The sequence below is a fragment of the Lonchura striata genome, chromosome 12 (assembly GCF_046129695.1).
Source record: "Lonchura striata isolate bLonStr1 chromosome 12, bLonStr1.mat, whole genome shotgun sequence".
NCBI lineage: Eukaryota > Metazoa > Chordata > Aves > Passeriformes > Estrildidae > Lonchura > Lonchura striata.
In genome coordinates, this window is record NC_134614.1 from 15,732,517 (window position 1) to 15,750,146 (window position 17,630).

At 42.3% G+C, this 17,630-nt stretch overlaps 3 protein-coding genes across 3 annotated transcripts in view; all 3 read left to right on the top strand.

The window, feature by feature from the left end:
- PRKAR2A (protein kinase cAMP-dependent type II regulatory subunit alpha) overlaps positions 1-12,657 on the top strand; it is a 59,548-nt gene extending 46,891 nt beyond the window's left edge. The window contains exons 7-11 of the mRNA XM_021531009.3: positions 2,694-2,795; positions 4,600-4,674; positions 7,100-7,165; positions 7,896-8,034; positions 8,539-12,657. Coding sequence (XP_021386684.1) covers positions 2,694-2,795; positions 4,600-4,674; positions 7,100-7,165; positions 7,896-8,034; positions 8,539-8,672 — 516 coding nt within the window. The 3' untranslated portion in view covers positions 8,673-12,657. The remainder of the gene's footprint in view (positions 1-2,693; positions 2,796-4,599; positions 4,675-7,099; positions 7,166-7,895; positions 8,035-8,538) is intronic.
- Positions 12,658-14,119: 1,462 nt separating this feature from the next.
- Positions 14,120-16,621, top strand: RPP14 (ribonuclease P/MRP subunit p14). The gene is made up of 5 exons (XM_021534094.2): positions 14,120-14,202; positions 14,291-14,375; positions 15,131-15,207; positions 15,795-15,873; positions 16,510-16,621. The coding sequence occupies exons 1-5, from the start codon at positions 14,132-14,134 to the stop codon at positions 16,564-16,566; spliced, it is 369 nt and encodes a 122-aa protein (XP_021389769.1). The 5' UTR covers positions 14,120-14,131; the 3' UTR covers positions 16,567-16,621.
- HTD2 (hydroxyacyl-thioester dehydratase type 2) lies at positions 16,589-17,233 on the top strand. Its single transcript, XM_021534082.3, has one exon. The coding sequence runs from the start codon at positions 16,589-16,591 to the stop codon at positions 17,114-17,116; it is 528 nt and encodes a 175-aa protein (XP_021389757.2). The 3' UTR covers positions 17,117-17,233.
- The last annotated feature ends 397 nt before the right edge of the window (positions 17,234-17,630 follow it).

The window sequence follows — 17,630 nt, forward strand, 5'->3', positions numbered from 1 at the left end:
CTCACCTTCTTACCACTTTGTCTCTTAAGGGAATAGGAATGTGTTAAATGCTTTCTTGAGGACGTTAGTGATTTGAAGAGGTCAGAAAACTGCCCAAAGCTTTGTTTTCCTTCACAATAAACTGTAGTTCTGTTACCTTGGAAGAGGTTCTCGGGTCAGCATGCCCTATGAGATGCCCAGCTAAATGATGGTGTTGCTTTGTCTCTAGCCCAGCAGTGCTGAATGTGAAGCTGCAGCCATTAGTTTCCTTTTTTAGTTCTTTTCCCTGCACTATTTGGATGGGGTTATTTTCCCAGTGCTCTCTTACTCATCTGTGAGGGTTGGCATAATGAGAGGATTGTGTTATCAGCAGAGGCTTTGAAGCCACAAGTGCTGTGTGCTGTGCCCCGGGCTCCTGGGCAGCTGTGGCTGGGGGCTGCCGTGTGCTGTGGCCCTGATTGTAGCCCTGATAAGCTGCTGCCCACGGCTGTTCCTGCAATCTCAGTGCTTGCTGGAGATCTGGCTTCCCTTTTATTTGTGACGTGAAAGAAAAGAGTTTGGTAAATCAGCCAGGCAGTAATGTCAGAATCTCATTTCTGGAGGAAGGCAGAACAAAGCAGCTAGCTACAAACTGAGCTCATTCATAAAAGGAGGAAAATGAGAAGATGATTCTTTGTTCCGGTTTGCCTTCGAAAAGAACTGCACAGATTGGGTTAATTTTGGATTTAGTTTTTCTGGGATTATATTCAATTAATTAGCAAGGTGTAGATAAACAGGGACTTTTTGCTAATCATCTATCCTGTAAATGTTTTATTAACTAAGGCTGCATTTTCCTCTCAAACTTCAGTTATTTCTTCCAGTTACTCTGTTTGTTGCCATGTTTTCATGTACTGTTTTGTCCCTGATGGAATTTAAACATATTTTTATTATTTTATTAGTATGCAGAAGTCATTGCTTAAGCTCTTTGGTTATCTGCCGTTTGGGAAATGTGGATTATTCCTGCTGCATTGCAGGCTTAGGCCAGCAGAAACCTGGAAGGCTCAGGCACAAAGCAGTTATCACAGTGGGTCCCTTCTGGAGGAGGGAATTGTCCTCAGCCTTTGCTGCTGAATGTGTCTGGGGGAAACCTCACGGTCACGCACGCTGCCTTCACAGCTCGGCTTTTTTTTGTTCAAATACTGCTGCTTCTCCTCTCACTGATACTCTCAAGCAGGTGAATTCTGATTTTTTTAATGCGTTTACAACCCCTCCACAGTTTCTGTGTCTTTTTGCTGCTCCAAAAACAAATATTTGAAGACAGTTTTACTACTGAAGAATTCCTTTGAAAACAGAAAAAATCCCTTATGCTTTATGATCTCTTTTTCTCCTTTGGATAACAAAAATACCTGTCTTTCATCTTCCTCATCCTTGAACTTTAATGTTCCATTGCTATCATCTCTATAAGTTCTTATTACAAATATTTGCAGCCCGCATCCTTTAAAGATGTCCACTTAAAAATACCTCTTCAACATTTCAAAATGCAGCTGCTTAGGTACCAGGTGATGGTTTTGGGAAGCGGAGGAATGGCTCTTAGGATGTTTCTGGGGGGATTTTTTGGTTGGTGTGTTTTTTTTGTTTGTTTGGTTTTTTTTGTTTTGTTTTAGATTTTTTGGGGTTTTTTTTTGGTTGGTTGTTTTTGGGGAGTTTTTTGTGTGTTGTTGTTTTTGTACCATTTTCCTGACCAGATTTCTGCTCCTGTCTCTGTCCTTTATTGATTTTTACATTTAACGGCCCCAAGGTGCAGCTGTGGCTGTGTTGGCGGCTCCCAACGGGGCAGACGCTGAGAGGAGTGCCGGTGCCGGTCCCGGTGCCGGTCCCGGTGTCGGTCCCGGTGTCGGTCCCGGTGTCGGTCCCGGTGCCGGTCCCGGTGTCGGTCCCGGTGCCCGGTCCCGGTGTTCGTGCAGCCGCTGGCCCCGCAGCGCCGCCCTGTGGCCGCGGGGCGCAGCGCGGCGGGGCCGGAGGGGATTTCGCTCCCTGCGCCTTTGGCTTCCCCAGCGTGCCCAGCAGTTTTTTCCATTGCCCCCAGCAGTTTTTCCATTGCCCCCCAGCAGTTTTTCCTCGCCCCCCAGCATTTTTTCCTCGTGAACACACACACGGCTGGCAGTTAGGAATTGGTCTTTCTAGAAGCTGGCTCTTGGATCTGAGAAGGTGCAGTGAACAAGCCTGTTGCTGTTTGATACTCTGTTCCTGACCTGAGAGGAGTATAAATATCCAACTTTTGAAATCTGTGACTCAAGTAGAGAAGAATCCAATTCAGACTTAATTCTGCAGTTGCCCTAAGAAGTGCTGGAAATGCCAATTTTCACTGGCTTCAGTAGAAAGAGCGAAACTCCTTCATTTGATGCAGAACCATAAAAGATATATTAGCAAACAGGCAAACAAAACCCCAAAACTCAACACAGAAAAACTGTATAAGATAGAATAAAAATTGAATCCCTAAGTGGTTATGTGAGAAGGATCAGGTCTTACTGCTCCCTATTTTTTAATTTGTTATTGCCAGAAGTACTCTTAACAGGAGCTGTTGCAGTCAGCATTGTGATGGATGTGGTATCACTTTAGCAGCTTTTCTCAGCCCTGGCGTTTGCTGTAAATACTTGTCCATGTTTGTCAGTTCTTTAAACAGGGAGCATTTCAGTGAAGAGGAGTAATGTATTTCTCTGTGCTGTGTCTTGCAGGATCGAGTGACATTCAGAAGAATTATACTGAAAAACAACGCAAAGAAGAGGAAGACATATGAATTATTTATTGAGTCTGTGCCCCTTCTTAAATCCTTGGAGGTAAAACCTCTCAGAGACATCTACATCAAATTCTTGCATTAGCAGCAGCTCCAGTCAGTGTTCCTGCTGTATCAGAAATCTGTCATTTTGCTTAGAACAAAATACTAAGTGCTGCTTTGGTATCCCATATGCTACACAAATTTGCATTGCTGAAATAGCTTCAGTTTTTGGTTTGTTGTTTTTTTTTTTTTTTCCCCAGATCCTTTATTCACAATAGTGATTTGCTGATTTTTATCTCAGTCTGATTTTTTAAAAAGTTCTTTACAGGAATAAAAATCCACAAAACAAAAAGCTACCTATATGTATTTCAGGAAACAGGTATCAAAATGCAGTTTGGTGGTCAGGGCTTGTGGTTGCTTGTGAGGGTGTGATATTGAAGTAAGGATACAGTCACTCAGATATTTGGCCTTTATCAGCCAGGAGTGGTTTTAAATTTGATAGAAAGGTGTGGGCTTTTGTAGTCTTGCTTTAAGCTTAACTTTTATTCAGGAGTTAAACTGCTAAAGGGAAGCACTGTGACTTGGGAATGCAGTCACACTGTCCTGTTGGGGTGTGTGGTGCCTGAATTTAGGAACAGTGTGGAAACTGTCCCTTCCATTGGTGCACCCTGTATTGTCAAAGGGCTTTTGGAACTGACCAACCTGCTTTTGCAATAATCTGTTTTTGCCTTAAACCATAATTTAACTTTCCTTATCATAAAAAAAAAAACCACTTTCCAGCATTAATCTTTAGTATTTGAGCTCTTAATCCCTTTGGGAGAAGATTACAAAATTGCAAATATCATTAGGTGTGAACAACAGCCTCTACTACGTATTATTTTGGACATATGTTGTAGCTGTGGAAGGGATAATTTACAACACCTTCTCTCTCAGTGCCTGGCTTAAACTAGTTCCATCAATGTGACTTTTTTTGAGTGCAGAAATGACTCAAATATTTAAAGATACAGAAAAATAACTCATTAGCACTGGATGGCTTTTTGCATGACACATTGCAGTTGAATCATGCATGGACCAGAATTTGATTTCTCAAAGATAGGCAAGATGAAGGTGCACTTGGGGAATGAATGGATTGATTGCAACTGAATCATCTGCTGAATTTTAACTGTTAGGATTTACTTCCTTTCTTGGTATGATTTTTTGTGCTGCCCTGAAGCAAAGAAGTTGTTTTGTGGGGTTCTAAATGGGTGGTGGGAAACACTGGAGAGAGCTCATTTCTCCCTTCCTGTTTGTGAAGACTCAGGCATGTTTCCTGGCATGCCAGGGGCTGCCTCCTGCCCTTGCTGCTGGGCATCCTGCAGGGCCTGCTCACAGTTCACAGCCCTTGTCCTTGTCATGTCACCTTCCTCTTCACTCGAGGAATGAGTCCTTGTTTAAGTGTATAGTGGTTAAAATATTTTTTAAATGATTTTTTGGTATTTCTCATTAGAGTTTGTTCTTAGGAAGTTTATAAAATTTTTTGGAGTGTTTCCTTCAAATTTCAAATGGATCTTAAAGAAAGTGATTTTTTTCTCCCCTCCCCTTTACTCTAAACCAGCCAAATCAGATATATTTTGAGTGATCAGACAAGAACAGGGATGAGACACTAGACGATTTTATTTCTTTGTTGATTGTGGTAGTCTTAAGACCTCTGTGTTGCAGTGCTATGACAGTGTCATTTTGTGGCTTTATAAATTTACACAATTTATAAATTGTGTGTTTGTGTGTCTAGTGAATGTCTGTTCATTTCAGGAGAGGTTACAGAAATTCAGAAGAGTTCATAGAGATAAACTATAATTGATTATTATTTTTAATTTTCTTTGTTCCAGCCATCAGAGAGAATGAAGATAGTGGATGTTATAGGAGAGAAGGTGTATCAAGATGGGGAACGTATAATTTCTCAGGTAATTGTAATCTAAACTTCTCTTTATCATTTGCCTTTCTGTGCTTCTGTTTTTTCTGTTTGGAATTGACTTGCAGAGTTCTATTACTTGGACCAACTTGGCATTTATTCTTTTAATATTTCTGATTTATTTAACCACTTCTTGAATGTTTGGGGAATAGACAGTATTTATTTTGCTGCAAATTTATTCTATTACTTTAGCCTCATGGTATTTCTTCTCTCATCTATGTTTTATAAGTACTCTTTGCAAGGATTCAAGATGAGTGTGCCTTCAGAAGATGAAATTAAATGTCTATGCAGTTTTCTATTAAATCCTCCATGCAGAGCTTTCCTAGGCCCCTATGACCAGATTAAACAGGGAGCCACTATATCTAAGAATCCATCAGGGTTAATTGAAACCATTGTTTTTTTCTTGTGCTTTCCTGAGGTATTTTAGTGGTTTGGTTTCAGCTGAGTCCTTTAGTGGGGAATGTTTTGTCTGCTGCAGTAGATCAAGGCTGGGGTGGTAGAACATGAAGCTGGATAAACTCAAGCTATAGCTGTTTGATTTTATTTTTTTTTTTTTTTTGGCTGTGAAAGAAATAGCTTTTTGGAACACTGTTACAGACACTGGAATTTTGCATCAAATTTGGCTGTGGGTTACTGTGTTGTAAAAGTGCTCTAGTTCAAATAAAAGTTAATGCAAGAAAGGCTTACCTGAAACTGCAGGTTTTTGGTACAATGTTGTTCGTGTTGTACAGACAGAATATAGACAGAATATGACTCCTTGATAGTGTTGTATAGACAGAATATGACTCCTTGATAGTGTCTTGAATAATTGATCATTTTGAATGTCAGATAACTGAATATAGGAAACAAATTTGCTGATAACTGTCAAATTACTTCATTCAGTTTTTAAAGTTGAAACTCTTTTTGCTTAAGACCCTGAGAAAATTGAACTCTCAGTAAAATCAGAGCTTATAAATCAGTATCAAAACTGGGAATTCATACTGTCAGTGATCCAATTACACAGCTGGTTTTATTCTTTTTTAATAACTGAATTAAGGGCAAGGATGTAATTATCCTTAAAAGGAGGATTAATAGTTTGGATAGGTCTGGGTGATGGTAGTACAGTGCTAGAGACAATGAAATTCTGTGCTTGGAAAAGATATGATAACTTTTATATTAAAGCAGTTGCATCAATACCAGGAACCTCTTTTCCTTTGTGAGTAATTTAAAATTTTAATTACTTTCCCGTAATTTGACCCTTCATTAAGGGCAGTAAGCTTTAAAGCACTTGAAAATTGTTAGTAGTGCTATGAGGGTGTCTCCCAATCAGTTTGTTTCCATTCTTTTTAAAAATAAAGTGCTCTTTCAGCCGTTACTCTTTCAGAAGTTAGCTTTGAGCATTATTTCATGCTATGACAGTTGGCAATGGTAAATGAAAAGTTTTTACTGCGTGGCTTACAACCATCCCCAGGCAACTTAGTTAAAGACCTAATTTCTTCTATAACTCCATGTTTCAATCTGGCATCATCTTCTCCCAGCCCATGTTTCATATTCAAGTTACAACCATTTCTCTCCATCCTTCTCACCACATTTATCTCCTTGACCACTTGATTTAATGTCAGATTTCTCTCTCCTCGCTTAGTTTCAGGTTTTTCTGGTGAGCTGCTCCCATTCCCTTATCAGTTCCTTTTTCAGCCTTTGTCTCCCTGAAGCCTTTAGTCCTTTGCTTTTGGTTTGTAGCAGGAGGCCTCCACTCTGATTTCCAGCCCTATACCAGGCCTACAGGGGCAAATATAGAGAAGAGAGGTCCTTTCTGTCACAGATAAAACTTTTAAAATTATAAAGTGCTGGTGAAGCTCTACAGAGCAGATGTTAACTGGGATAACTTGAAAATTTTAAATATTATGTGGTTGAGGGACATGTGAAAAATGTTCTAGAACCTCTCACAGAATGACAGAATAGTTGAGGTTGGAAGGGACCCCTGGAAGTCACCGTGTCCAGCCCCTCTGCTCAAGCAGGCCCAGGGAGAGTTTAATGGCACCTAATTCCTGCTGAAAGAAACAGTCACTCAATCCCTGATTTATTAAAATTTGCTTCTGAAAATTCTAGGTTCTGCTTAGTTTCACTAACTATTGCCTACTTTGATCGGGATCAGAAGATTTTCATTTAAGTGATTTTGCTAAATATCATCAATCTCCTTTGTGTTTTCCTTTCCTCCTGCCCCCTTACTGAATGATGTGTACTAATATTTCCTTCCCTCTGGGCTCCTCTGGTGTTATTACTCAACCAGCCACCTTTTAATGTTAAGAATCTGAGTATTTGTCAATTCTAACAGATTTCTGCAGAAGGCCTAGTTTAAAGTGAGTGCTTTAATACTATTTATACACACTTTCACAGTCAAGTAAAAAATAATTTATTTTAGCTTTTATTCTTCACAGGGCGACAAAGCAGACTGTTTTTACATTGTAGAATCTGGAGAAGTAAAAATCTTGATTAAAAGCAAGGTGAGTTCAAATTGAGCAATTAGGCTTTGTATTAATCAATCCTTGATTTGACTGATTATACAGGAGATGTGAAAAAGATGTGAGTTATTGTAACATATATTATGATGTTGATCATCGTTATTTGTGTGATGTAGGTTGTAGACTCCCATATCTGTTCTGCAGCAGCCAGAAGTCATTTTACTAAAGTGGCAAGGTCTTTTGCTTCTGTCTGCTATTCTGCAAAGTAACCTGTTATATGAGAGACTGAGAGAGCCTGCAGCTCAACCCATCCCATCCCTTCCCACACTGATACACTTTCCCTGGCCTTAAGGGTGGAGATAAAACTTTCCTTCCATGATTGTAGAGACTGCACATTACAAAGTGCGGGGTCTGTTATCTTTAGTGACATATTTGATGTTGGCATTTGCATGGGTCTCTGTACATTCTGAAGCAGCCAGGGGAACAGCTTCTGGTGCGTGATAAAGCCTGCCTTAGGCTACGTAACAACAGTTCCCAAAGCTGTAGCAGTAGATACCTGTTTGTCTCAAGACTTGTGGGCTGGCACACATTTTTCTTAACAAACTTCCAGTTGAACATGGTGTTGAGGCATTCTGCCATGACTTGGGAGTCACTAGTTTGAAGGCCTGAAACCATGGAGCTGTTGCACATTTGTAAAGTATCTGGGATTATTAACTGTAGGCTTGGAAAGGACAAAGCTGTGTGCAAATAATGAAACTGCACTGTTTGACAGACTATGACGAGTAAAGAGGCTAATCAAGAAGTGGAGATTGCCCGGTGTCACAGAGGGCAGTATTTTGGAGAGCTTGCACTTGTTACCAACAAACCCAGAGCAGCCTCTGCCTATGCTGTTGGGGAGGTCAAATGTTTAGGTAAGCAGATGGTCGGTGTTTCTGGTCATCCTTTTCTGTTCTTTGCTTGTCTCATGGACCATACTTGAGCGAGCAGCCATTCAAAACCCAGCAACATTTTGGTAACTGGCAGTCAGATTCCTGAAGCTGGGGGCATGGGTTGGAGTGGAGCTCCAACTGGAAGCTGGAGAAGCACTGCTGCTTCCTCATGGCTGATTTTCTGTTTTCTATGTGTGTGGCCTGTACTTGTTTGGCACACATAGCCTTCAGGTCATCTTTTAATACCACTGTGGTGTGTATTTGGCTTCTGTGTTTATCTTTGAGATCAGCTTTGTATTTCATTAATCTTGTTTCTCAAATAACAGTAGAGAAATCGGAAACATGATTTCTGTTTCTGTGGTTTCTTTTGAAGCCTCAGCCCTAAGTGGGTTGAACTGAAGGTCTGTGTTTTGAGTTGAAAAGCTATATTGGTATTTGGTGTCCTTTTTGACAAACAGTCTTGTTTTCACCTCTGTTCCATTACAGTCATGGATGTGCAAGCATTTGAGAGGTTGCTTGGACCCTGCATGGACATTATGAAGAGGAATATAACACATTACGAGGAGCAACTGGTGGCAATGTTTGGCTCTAGCATGGACCTGATGGATCCAGGGAATTAGGCACAGGGTACCTCAATGCCTTCTTAGTTCAAGACACAGAAAAGCCTCCTATCAGCAACACAACTCACAAGGACAACGGACACTACGGAACAGTTACTGCTGCTGTTTTCTTGGGCATTTTAGAAACCATAAACAAGTCTCAGCACAGATGGATTGCTCACTCCTCCCTGCCTCCACTTTGCTGCTGATACTTCATTATTAGACCTAGATTAAAGATGATTCTAACCCTATGTTCACTTACTTGGTTCAGAATGGCGTCTGTCCAACAGTTCAAGTGCCTGATACGAAACCCAAAGTGTGCAAGACATAGAAGCCTCCTTCCTTCCTGGTGTTACTGTCGGGGTAAATTGTCCCTTCAGATTCTGTAGTGGGAGGCTGCCTGTTCTGCAGAGGCAGCCTGTGGAATACAAGCCTTTTATGGGCTGATTACCTTCATCTGATGCTTTCCTTACACAATGTCAAATTTGCTTTTAATTGTAGCATCTGGGTTTGAAGTTAAAGTATCAATGGAACCAATGAATAAGATGGCACTGAAGTTTTGGTCCACCTGCTGAAAGCAGCATGTAATAAATATAGAGAACTCTTTAAACCAAGTAAACTGAGCTGGGGACATGGGAGAGTCTGCTTAGAAACCAGATGCAGAAAACGTATTTTAAGTGTTTTCTGAGCAGCAAAGAAAATTGGTTTACTCTATGCTGTCCAACAAAGTGCAGTGGTTCAGATCAAATGGCCTGAAAGTGTCATAATTGTTATCTCCCCAAATTTGCTCCTTGTTCCTGACACTCAGTACATTTTGTTGTGGTGAGATAACAATATATGACCTTCTCTTGCTTACGGAGATCCTTTGTACTGCTACATTTCCCAGGGTGCAGTTGTTGACTGGGTCAGTTTTAAAGCTTTTTAAGGAGGTGAATGTTTTCTGATTTAAATGAAGACTACTTCTGTACTTGTTTACAGGAGCTTCCCCTAGTCCTAACATTTCACAGTATTTTAACTTCATTAGACACTTGAATGCTTCCAAATACCACGTTGATTTGCTAAAGTTTTCAAAAGTTGGCAACATTTGACTTTGTAAAGCAAATGTCTTGCTAACTACGCAGTTGGTGTGTTTGAGGAGTCTTTTTGGTTTAGGTGATAACTAAGCTAATGATGTTTATCTAAAATACCTGTTAAATTTGCAGCATTTATTAGGTAGATTCTGTTTCTATAGCTTTAAGGACCTTAATTGGCATATGGCTGAGATTTTATCAGGGTATTATCTAAATAAGAATCAGACCACGAAGAGGACATTTTTATGGTGTTCAAACAGACTATATATACTAAGACATTGAATTTGGAGGTAATAAATCTAATGACCCTTTGAGTTTGCATTCTTCCACAGCTCATGCAAAACATATTGGTGTTTTATGGGGTTATAAAATTTTAATAGTGAATACTAGTGTAACAGAACTTGCTCTTTTTATTCATGGCCATGTAAGCAAGAATGGAAGGATGCTAATCTTGAATTCTTGCTTTTAGTTATCACAGTGGACATTTCTCTAAGGCATGAGATACTTAGCAGCAACTCTTAAATTGATTTCTGGACAGTTTCTCCCCCATAGTGGATGAGCTCCTCCCATTTCCTGCAATATGAGTAAGATGGAAAGTTGATGAATTTGAATGACTGTTGTCCAGTTACTGTAATTGCAGTCATATTTTTATATAATGCAAATGATTTGTAATGGACACCACTGAATTTGGTGTTTCCATATTATTAAAGTTCTGGTCGTGATGTCTAGTGGCTGTTCTAACTGCATGTATTTTAGAACAGGGAATTTCACTTGCTTTCCTGGGCTGTTTCTTTGTCATAAGTTACAGCCAAAGAAGCAGCAGGTACTTTTCACTCATGCTTCCAAGGTTTAACACCAAAGACAAAAATAATTGTTTTCATCACAGAATTTAAAAAAACAAACAAAACCCAAACCAAGCCAACAAAAAAAAAGAAGAAAAAAAACCTGAAAAATCTCCACTCATCAGCTCCTTGCAGTGATAGCAGATATAACTTTAAGATACTTGGGGCTCCATGAAAAGAGAGTTTCTGAAACCAGCTCATGACTGTCCTGTGAACCAAACAGGAATTGGTCTCTGAACCAGCCTGAATTTCTGTGCTGTCTAAACTGTCATGTGAGCTGAAATTTGCTGTGAATAATCACCAGCTGGCCTTTGCTGCTCCCAGGCAGAATATCCTCTCCTTTATCCAGGAGAGCCGGGCAGGTTGGGCTGCCTTACAGATGGATTCTTGTTCTGTGCAGGACAGGACTGTGACCTCAGCACAGGCAAACACAGGCAGTTGTCCAAATCTTAACCGAAACCCAGGCAAGGCTGATGTCAGATTCATTAGATATTTCTGCCTCAGAGGCAGAATTTGATGGCTTTTAAAAGTCAAAGGAAAAGACGAGAATATACAAAATACTGTGATCCCATGTGAACAAGAACAAGCTTTTGAAGTTTTATCTTTCTCTGGCCTCCCTGGAGCAATGGCATACTGGGCAGTGCCATCCTGCATCCAGGGTCTGTGCAGCATCACTTTGGTGTAGAGAGGCAGCTGGCTTTGAGCTGAAAGAGAATGAGCTGCTAAGAAGGCTTATCCATTTAAGAACTAAAATGTGCAATATGCCTGATTCATTTGGTCTAGTTTAAGCAACCTGTTTGTACAGTTTTGGAGCATGAAGGTAGTGGAAAGAAAGCTTCTTTAGTAAGATACTCGGTATTGCCAGGAATCTGGTTAGAACACCAGCAGTGAGCAAAAGTGGGTGATGTGCAAGTGCTGATACTGAGTCCAGGGAGCAAGTACAGCACCCGTTTGTGACCATCTGCCCCATCCCTGTATCTCAGCTTGTTCCTTTGCACTCTGTTCATTGCAGTTCTTGCAATGAGAGTAAGCCCAGGTGTTTTGTTAACGCTCAGTGTTCAGTAAATCTGTCACTGAGTCTCTGAAATTGGCACTGAAGAGAGATTTAGTTTTTAATAAAACTACTCAGCAGCAAAATGGGCACAGAGGATCATGTTTTCGAGGCTTAGAGGAAGACATCTCCTGTTTGTGATTCCTTGCTTGTGATTGTTGTGAAGTCAGTGAGAGGAGCTTTCAGTGGTTAAATATCCTGGCACTTAGTATTTCTGTCTAATGTCACAGCACAGTTTTGACAATGTAAAAGAACAAAAAAGTGTGGAAGTGCTCCTTTCTTAGAAACAAAAGTGCAAAACTTAAAATAAAAACTTTGAAAACAAAGTGCAATTTTGCACAGAGGGAAAAAAGCCCTGAAACCCCTTTGAATGTCACTTCCATTCTTTATTTCTTTTGCTGAAAGCAGACTCTTGTTCTTGACTTGTATTTGTAAACTAGTCTTGCCAAAATATGCGTTGGGTTTTTTTCACTTCAGATAATTTTTGTGTTACAGTCGTTGCTGATCATTTTAACTTTTTTCAAACCATAAATTTTATTTCAAGAGGCCTTCCCTGTGGATTTCCTCCTGGTGCTCTGCAGCACTACACTGCTATTTCAAGAGGCAAGAGAAAGTCACCTCACAGGAGCCACTCAATACAGCTTAGCTGGCTGGAGCTAATAATGCGCTACTAATTTTCCTCTGTGGGGCAGGAGGGGAATTAAATTCTGCATAAAGTTGCTACCTCAAGGCTCCAAGTGCTTTTAAAGGTCTTTCACTTGGGAGAATTTAATAAGATAGTTCTTAAAATTGGTCTGTTCTTTTGAGTTAAATGGCTTTTTTTTAACTGATTCATTGAGGGACCCTTATTTTAATTCATTTTACTGCTTGATTCTCAAAAGGATGAACAGCTGAGAAGTTTGGTTCTTGCACTGTAGTGTTGAACATGAAAGGAAAATATCTGCCATATAAGCATATGGTTTTAACAAGTTAAACCACTCTGGGGTTCAGCTTCACTTTTGGTTAATAAAAAACTGACCTGTTGTGTCCAGCCTTCCTGTACAGTCCTGTGTGTGCTCGTTATTGACTCACTGCAGCTGACACAGCCTCCAGCCTTACAGCAGCTCCCTGGATACACTTGGAATGCCTGAGTGAGTTCCTCTTGCCAGAGCCTCGTGGAGAGCAGCACCTGCCCTACTGCAATAACAACAACAAAAAACATTTATACAGCACCTGACCTCCCAACTTTTGCTGCTTGGTGATGACATTTTACTAATATCTTAAAGGTAATACCAGCTTCTGTAGGTAGTGTTGGTCCCAGTAAAACTGGCTGTTCTGGTTAGTCTGCCAAATTGTGGAACTGATTTATTGAGCACTACACTAACTGGTTCTCAGTTCCCAGAGAAACACAGTATTTCTGAAGGTATCTTGTTAGCCTGCACTTACAGCTATTGAATTTTATGTGGCAAACTGCCTTTTCTTTAACTTAACTAACAATCTGAAAATTACTTTGGTACATGTGAAATTATATTTGCTTTGGCTGAAGTTCTATTTCTGAACGCTCAGCAGTTCATGTACCATTTTTAAGTCAGCCCAGGAGTGGAGCTCAGGTGGATTGTGGTGCTGAGAAAGCTCTGCTGGAATAATGCAGGGCCTTTGCACAGACTGAGCTCTGTGAAGGTGCAGGCAAAGGTGTCTTGTGGGTCAGATGTGCATTGGGCTACTGCAGTGTTTCCCTGCTGGGCTCGATGCTAATTCCTGGATGAGCCTTCTGGTAAAAGAAGTAAGATTCTGTGAAGTTCTTTTGAGGAGAATGTGTAATTACTTCAGCAGAGCAAACGTATTTCCATCCTTTCTGCTTTTCTGTGGTAAGGATACATTTAATGCCAATGGACTCGATGCGAATTCCTGGATGAGCCTTCTGGTAAAAGAAATAAGATTCTGTGAAGTTCTTTTGACGATGTGTAATTACCTCAGCAGAGCAAACGTATTCCCATCCTTTCTGCCGTAAGGATACATTTAATGCCAGTCTTTAGAGCAGGTACAAGATACTAAAATGGTGTTATTTTATCATCCCAATTAGTGCAAGCACAGGCTGCCAGGCTCGTTCTGTGCACGCCTCCAGCTCGGTTCAGCTGTGTGTCCCTGCAGAACGGAGGCTGGGCAGCAAAGCCGGTGTTTGTACCTGGTGCCAGGCGCCACCTTTACCGGGAGCTGCCTGGGGACCGACACCCGTGCTTGGAGGACGAGCGTTCCCGTGTGCCGGCCCGCGGCCGCGCGTTCGGGCTGCGGCGCTCCGCGTGTGCCTCAGGGCAGCGCTGGCTGTTCCCGGCGATTCCTCTCACGCTCGGACACCGCTCTCGCTCTCCTCCGTGCGCGGGGCTCGGTGCGCCCGGGGCTCGGTGCAGCGGGCCCGGCCGCGGGGTTGCCATGGCGACAGTGACCCCGCGCGGTTGCCATGGTGACTGACGGTGACCCCGCGCGGTTGCCATGGTGACTGACAGTGACCCCGCGCGGCCGCCGTAGACGGGGCGGGCAATGGCGGCGGCCGCGTTCGAGCGGCGCGTGCTGCGGCGCGCGGCCGAGCACCACTATCTGCGCGTGCGCCTGTGAGCGGCACCCCCGAGCCGGGACCCCCGAAGCGCGACCCCCGAGCCCCCTCAGACCCCTCCTCACCCTCTGCTCTCCGTCCCGCAGGGAGCTGCCCGACGGCGGGGCCCGGCCGAACGCCGCGCAGTTCAAGCAGCTCGTGGTGACGGCGCTGAGGGAGCTGCACGGGGAGGTGGGACCGGGACCGGGTCTGTGCTCGGCGGGCGGCTCCGGGCTGGGCCGGGGCTGGGTCTGGCCTCCGCTGTCCCCTGGAAGGGCGCTTGGCTGCGGAGCGGTGTCGGGGTGATGGGCTGGGCTCCGACTCGCTCCTGCTGCGGCCGTGCGGTTCGGCTCGGCTCGGTTCGGCTCGGCTCGGTGCGGTGCCCGCGGTCCCTGGCCGTGCTCAGGGTCGGGTTGGACCGGGCTCGGAGCAGCCCGGCCCGGTGGGAGGTGCCTCCGGCCATGGCAGGGAGCTGGGGCTGGGTGAGCTCTGTGCCGAGTTCCGCTCTGCTGAGTGAAAGCACCACTGAGCTGCTTTCCAGCTCAAACCGTTCTTTGATACTTGTTTTTAGGATTTGTGGTGTTGATGCTTTTGCTGTAGAGAGGCTTTAAAAAGAGAACTGTGGGAAGGGAGCAGCTTTTTGGATGGGAGAGTCCACAGCACTGTTTTTGCTCAGCTTACTTTATTGCTGGTTCATTTTAAGCAGGTCACATCACCTCTTGGTCTGTGTTTCTCTGGTTGTAAGGTGGAAATAAAAGTGGTTTCTAAAGAACTCTGAGAGGAAGGACGCTGTTTAAAATGCAGTGGTGTTGTAACTGAAACACTTGTGTGAGATTTGAGCATAACTATAGTACCTTTAATGATGTAACATGCTGGCGGTAAAATCAATTGCATATAGACAACAATAAGAACATAGGATGATACTTATTAAATATTTTTTTTCATAGGTTGGAGCAGCTTTGCCTGTTGATGTCCTAACATATGAGGAAAAAACTCTGTCTGCCATATTAAGAGTAATTAGCAGGTAACGTGCAGTCAGTATGTGCTTCCATGCCATGAAAATATTTTTTGTAAGAAAATAGAACTCTTAAACTAAGAATGGTTTGTGAAGAATTAAACCTAACTTGCAGATATTTGCATTCTGCATGCAGAAAATAATTACTGAATCTTGGTGACTTCATGCATCAGCGCATTATTCCTGCTTTAAACCAGAATTATTTTAATGGTTTTAAGTCAGGAAGTAAGCATTACTGAGGTAGTGATTTTAAATCTCTTTCTATAGTAAAGATGAGAACAGTTACTCTAAATGGTGATGACAACTGCAGGTGATTTAGGTGAAGAATGAGCTTAAATGCACACTGAGAACAAGAATGGTTCTGGTAAAGTGAACTTGAGGTTGCAGTACATATCTCTGTGTCAAAGACAAGAGATTGCAATAATCCTTCAAGATGTAGCTTTGCTACTAGAACTCTTCAGTGAAATTACCTGCTGTTAAACTGTACAGTGCTTGTTACTCTTTGCATAACATACTTTCTGTTTGAGATGTCTGTGCTGCAGGAAAACAGAAAGCCCCCAGATTTTATTAATATATTTTGTTTTCTTTTTATTTAGTGGCCTTGTCAAGCTGTGGAGTGCTCTAACCTTGCTGGGCTTCTACCAGAACAGGAGGTGTGCCTTCCGGGTGCTGCAGGTAAAGCCCTGCAGGGCTGGCTGCCTTCCCCCAAATGTCAGCTCTGGCTCTAAGCTTGGCAGGCTGCCTAGGCCTACTGCCTTTTCATAGAAGGATGGCCTAGATGCAAAAATGCCTTGGTTTGGGAAAGAAGTGCCCTTCAGTGCAGTTGTGTGGGCCCATGTTTGAGCAGTTCTCATCCTAAAATGAGTCTTGTACAATGTGACAGTAGTGGTTGTCTCATATCTTACAGGTTTCACTCCTGTGACAAGTCCTGGTGTCATTTATACATTTGCAAGAAAATAATTTCTGGCAAGTGTTCATGACCCACATCTTGGTCCAGGTTTTATTTTCCCTACTCTACTTTCTGCCTTTCTAATGGTTACTGTTAATTGACCTTGTTTAACAATGCATGTATGAACATGCACTTCCAGAGCTTATTTTTTTCCAGAGGATGCTGCTTAATAAAATGAGTTCTTAGAATTCTGTTTCTGAAGCCATGGCTAGACAAAAATGTGCTCAGGCATAGTTCTTAGTTTTTAATCTATCCTGTGAAAGGAAAATTGAAATATTTTCAACTTGGAAAGTATTTGATGGTGGGTATTTTTAAGGCTTTAGTTGTTCAGTTCTTGTTTGTTTTTTCTTTCCCCAAACTAGACATCTCCGTTTCTACTTGCGTTATCTGGCAACAGTAGAGAATTATCCTTGGACTGAATGCAGTTGTTGGTTCAGCTGCATGCAGGAGAAGTTCCTGGAAATGTTGTGGCCCTTCAGGCGTGGAATTTCTGGAGGGGTTTTCCAACAAAGAGCCCTGACAAAACCAACATTTATCAACTCACTGCTTGGACATGCCGTATTTCAGAACTTACATGTAAAAGTTGGAGACAAAGCTGAACTTAGTAAGGCTTTTACACAGAATGATGTAGTTACCTTTTCTTATTTAACAGGTGACACAAATCCTTTGCATTTAAATGAAGAGTTTGCACAGAAGTCTAGGTTTGGGAGAACTGTTGTACATGGAGTTCTCATCAATGGACTTATTTCTGCAGTTCTGGGTACCAAAATGCCTGGTCAAGGATGTATATTTCTTTCCCAGGAGATTCGTTTTCCAGCTCCTTTGTATGTTGGTGAAGAAGTCACAGCTGCAGCAGAAGTGAAACGACTGAAGGGTTCTGTTGCACACATTTCTGTATCGTGTCAGGTCAGAGAAAGTGGGAAAACTGTTATGGAAGGGATGGTGAAAGTCATGGTGCCAGAGAGTTAGAACTGTTCATCATGTGCAACTTCAGCATAAAGGCCAGAACCAATGTACACTTGATTTTGAGTCTCTTTTATGTGACATCACTTAAACCAGTAAATTCCTAACAAAAGCCTTTCACAATGTCTGAAAGTTCACAAACTTGACCTTACTAGAGCCGCATTAAAGTCAGAGCTTTTCCTTTTTTCACTGTGACGGGTTTCTCCGCCAAGGTGAACTAGGCACTTGCTGGGACAAAGTGGCACATTCAGACAAGCCTTTGTGCTGCCACAGTGGGAAGTTTGGACTGGTGGGACTCACACTGTGGTTGTTCTTTCTGGTAAAGTTGCAGTCCACACCAGCAAAGTTCAGTTAAAACTTGTTCCTTCTGTGCAAAGCAGCTGTACTGCCAACAAGCACCAGGGGAGGGGACTGTCTGTGTTCAAAAGCAGAACAGAAGTGGAGGTGCTGACACACATGTAGATGTGTTGTAATCTGCATGGCAGCTCCAGCTGGTGTTTCTTCTGAAACTTGCCTCCCA

Bases quoted from the DNA above. Each gene is read 5' to 3' on its own strand.
- RPP14 (XM_021534094.2), top strand. From the start codon at position 14,132: ATGGCGGCGGCCGCGTTCGAGCGGCGCGTGCTGCGGCGCGCGGCCGAG. The intron at 14,203-14,290 runs GTGAGCGGCACC...TCCGTCCCGCAG, and splicing joins CACTATCTGCGCGTGCGCCT to GGAGCTGCCCGACGGCGGGG. The intron at 15,208-15,794 runs GTAACGTGCAGT...CTTTTTATTTAG, and splicing joins ATATTAAGAGTAATTAGCAG to TGGCCTTGTCAAGCTGTGGA.
- HTD2 (XM_021534082.3), top strand. From the start codon at position 16,589: ATGCAGGAGAAGTTCCTGGAAATGTTGTGGCCCTTCAGGCGTGGAATT.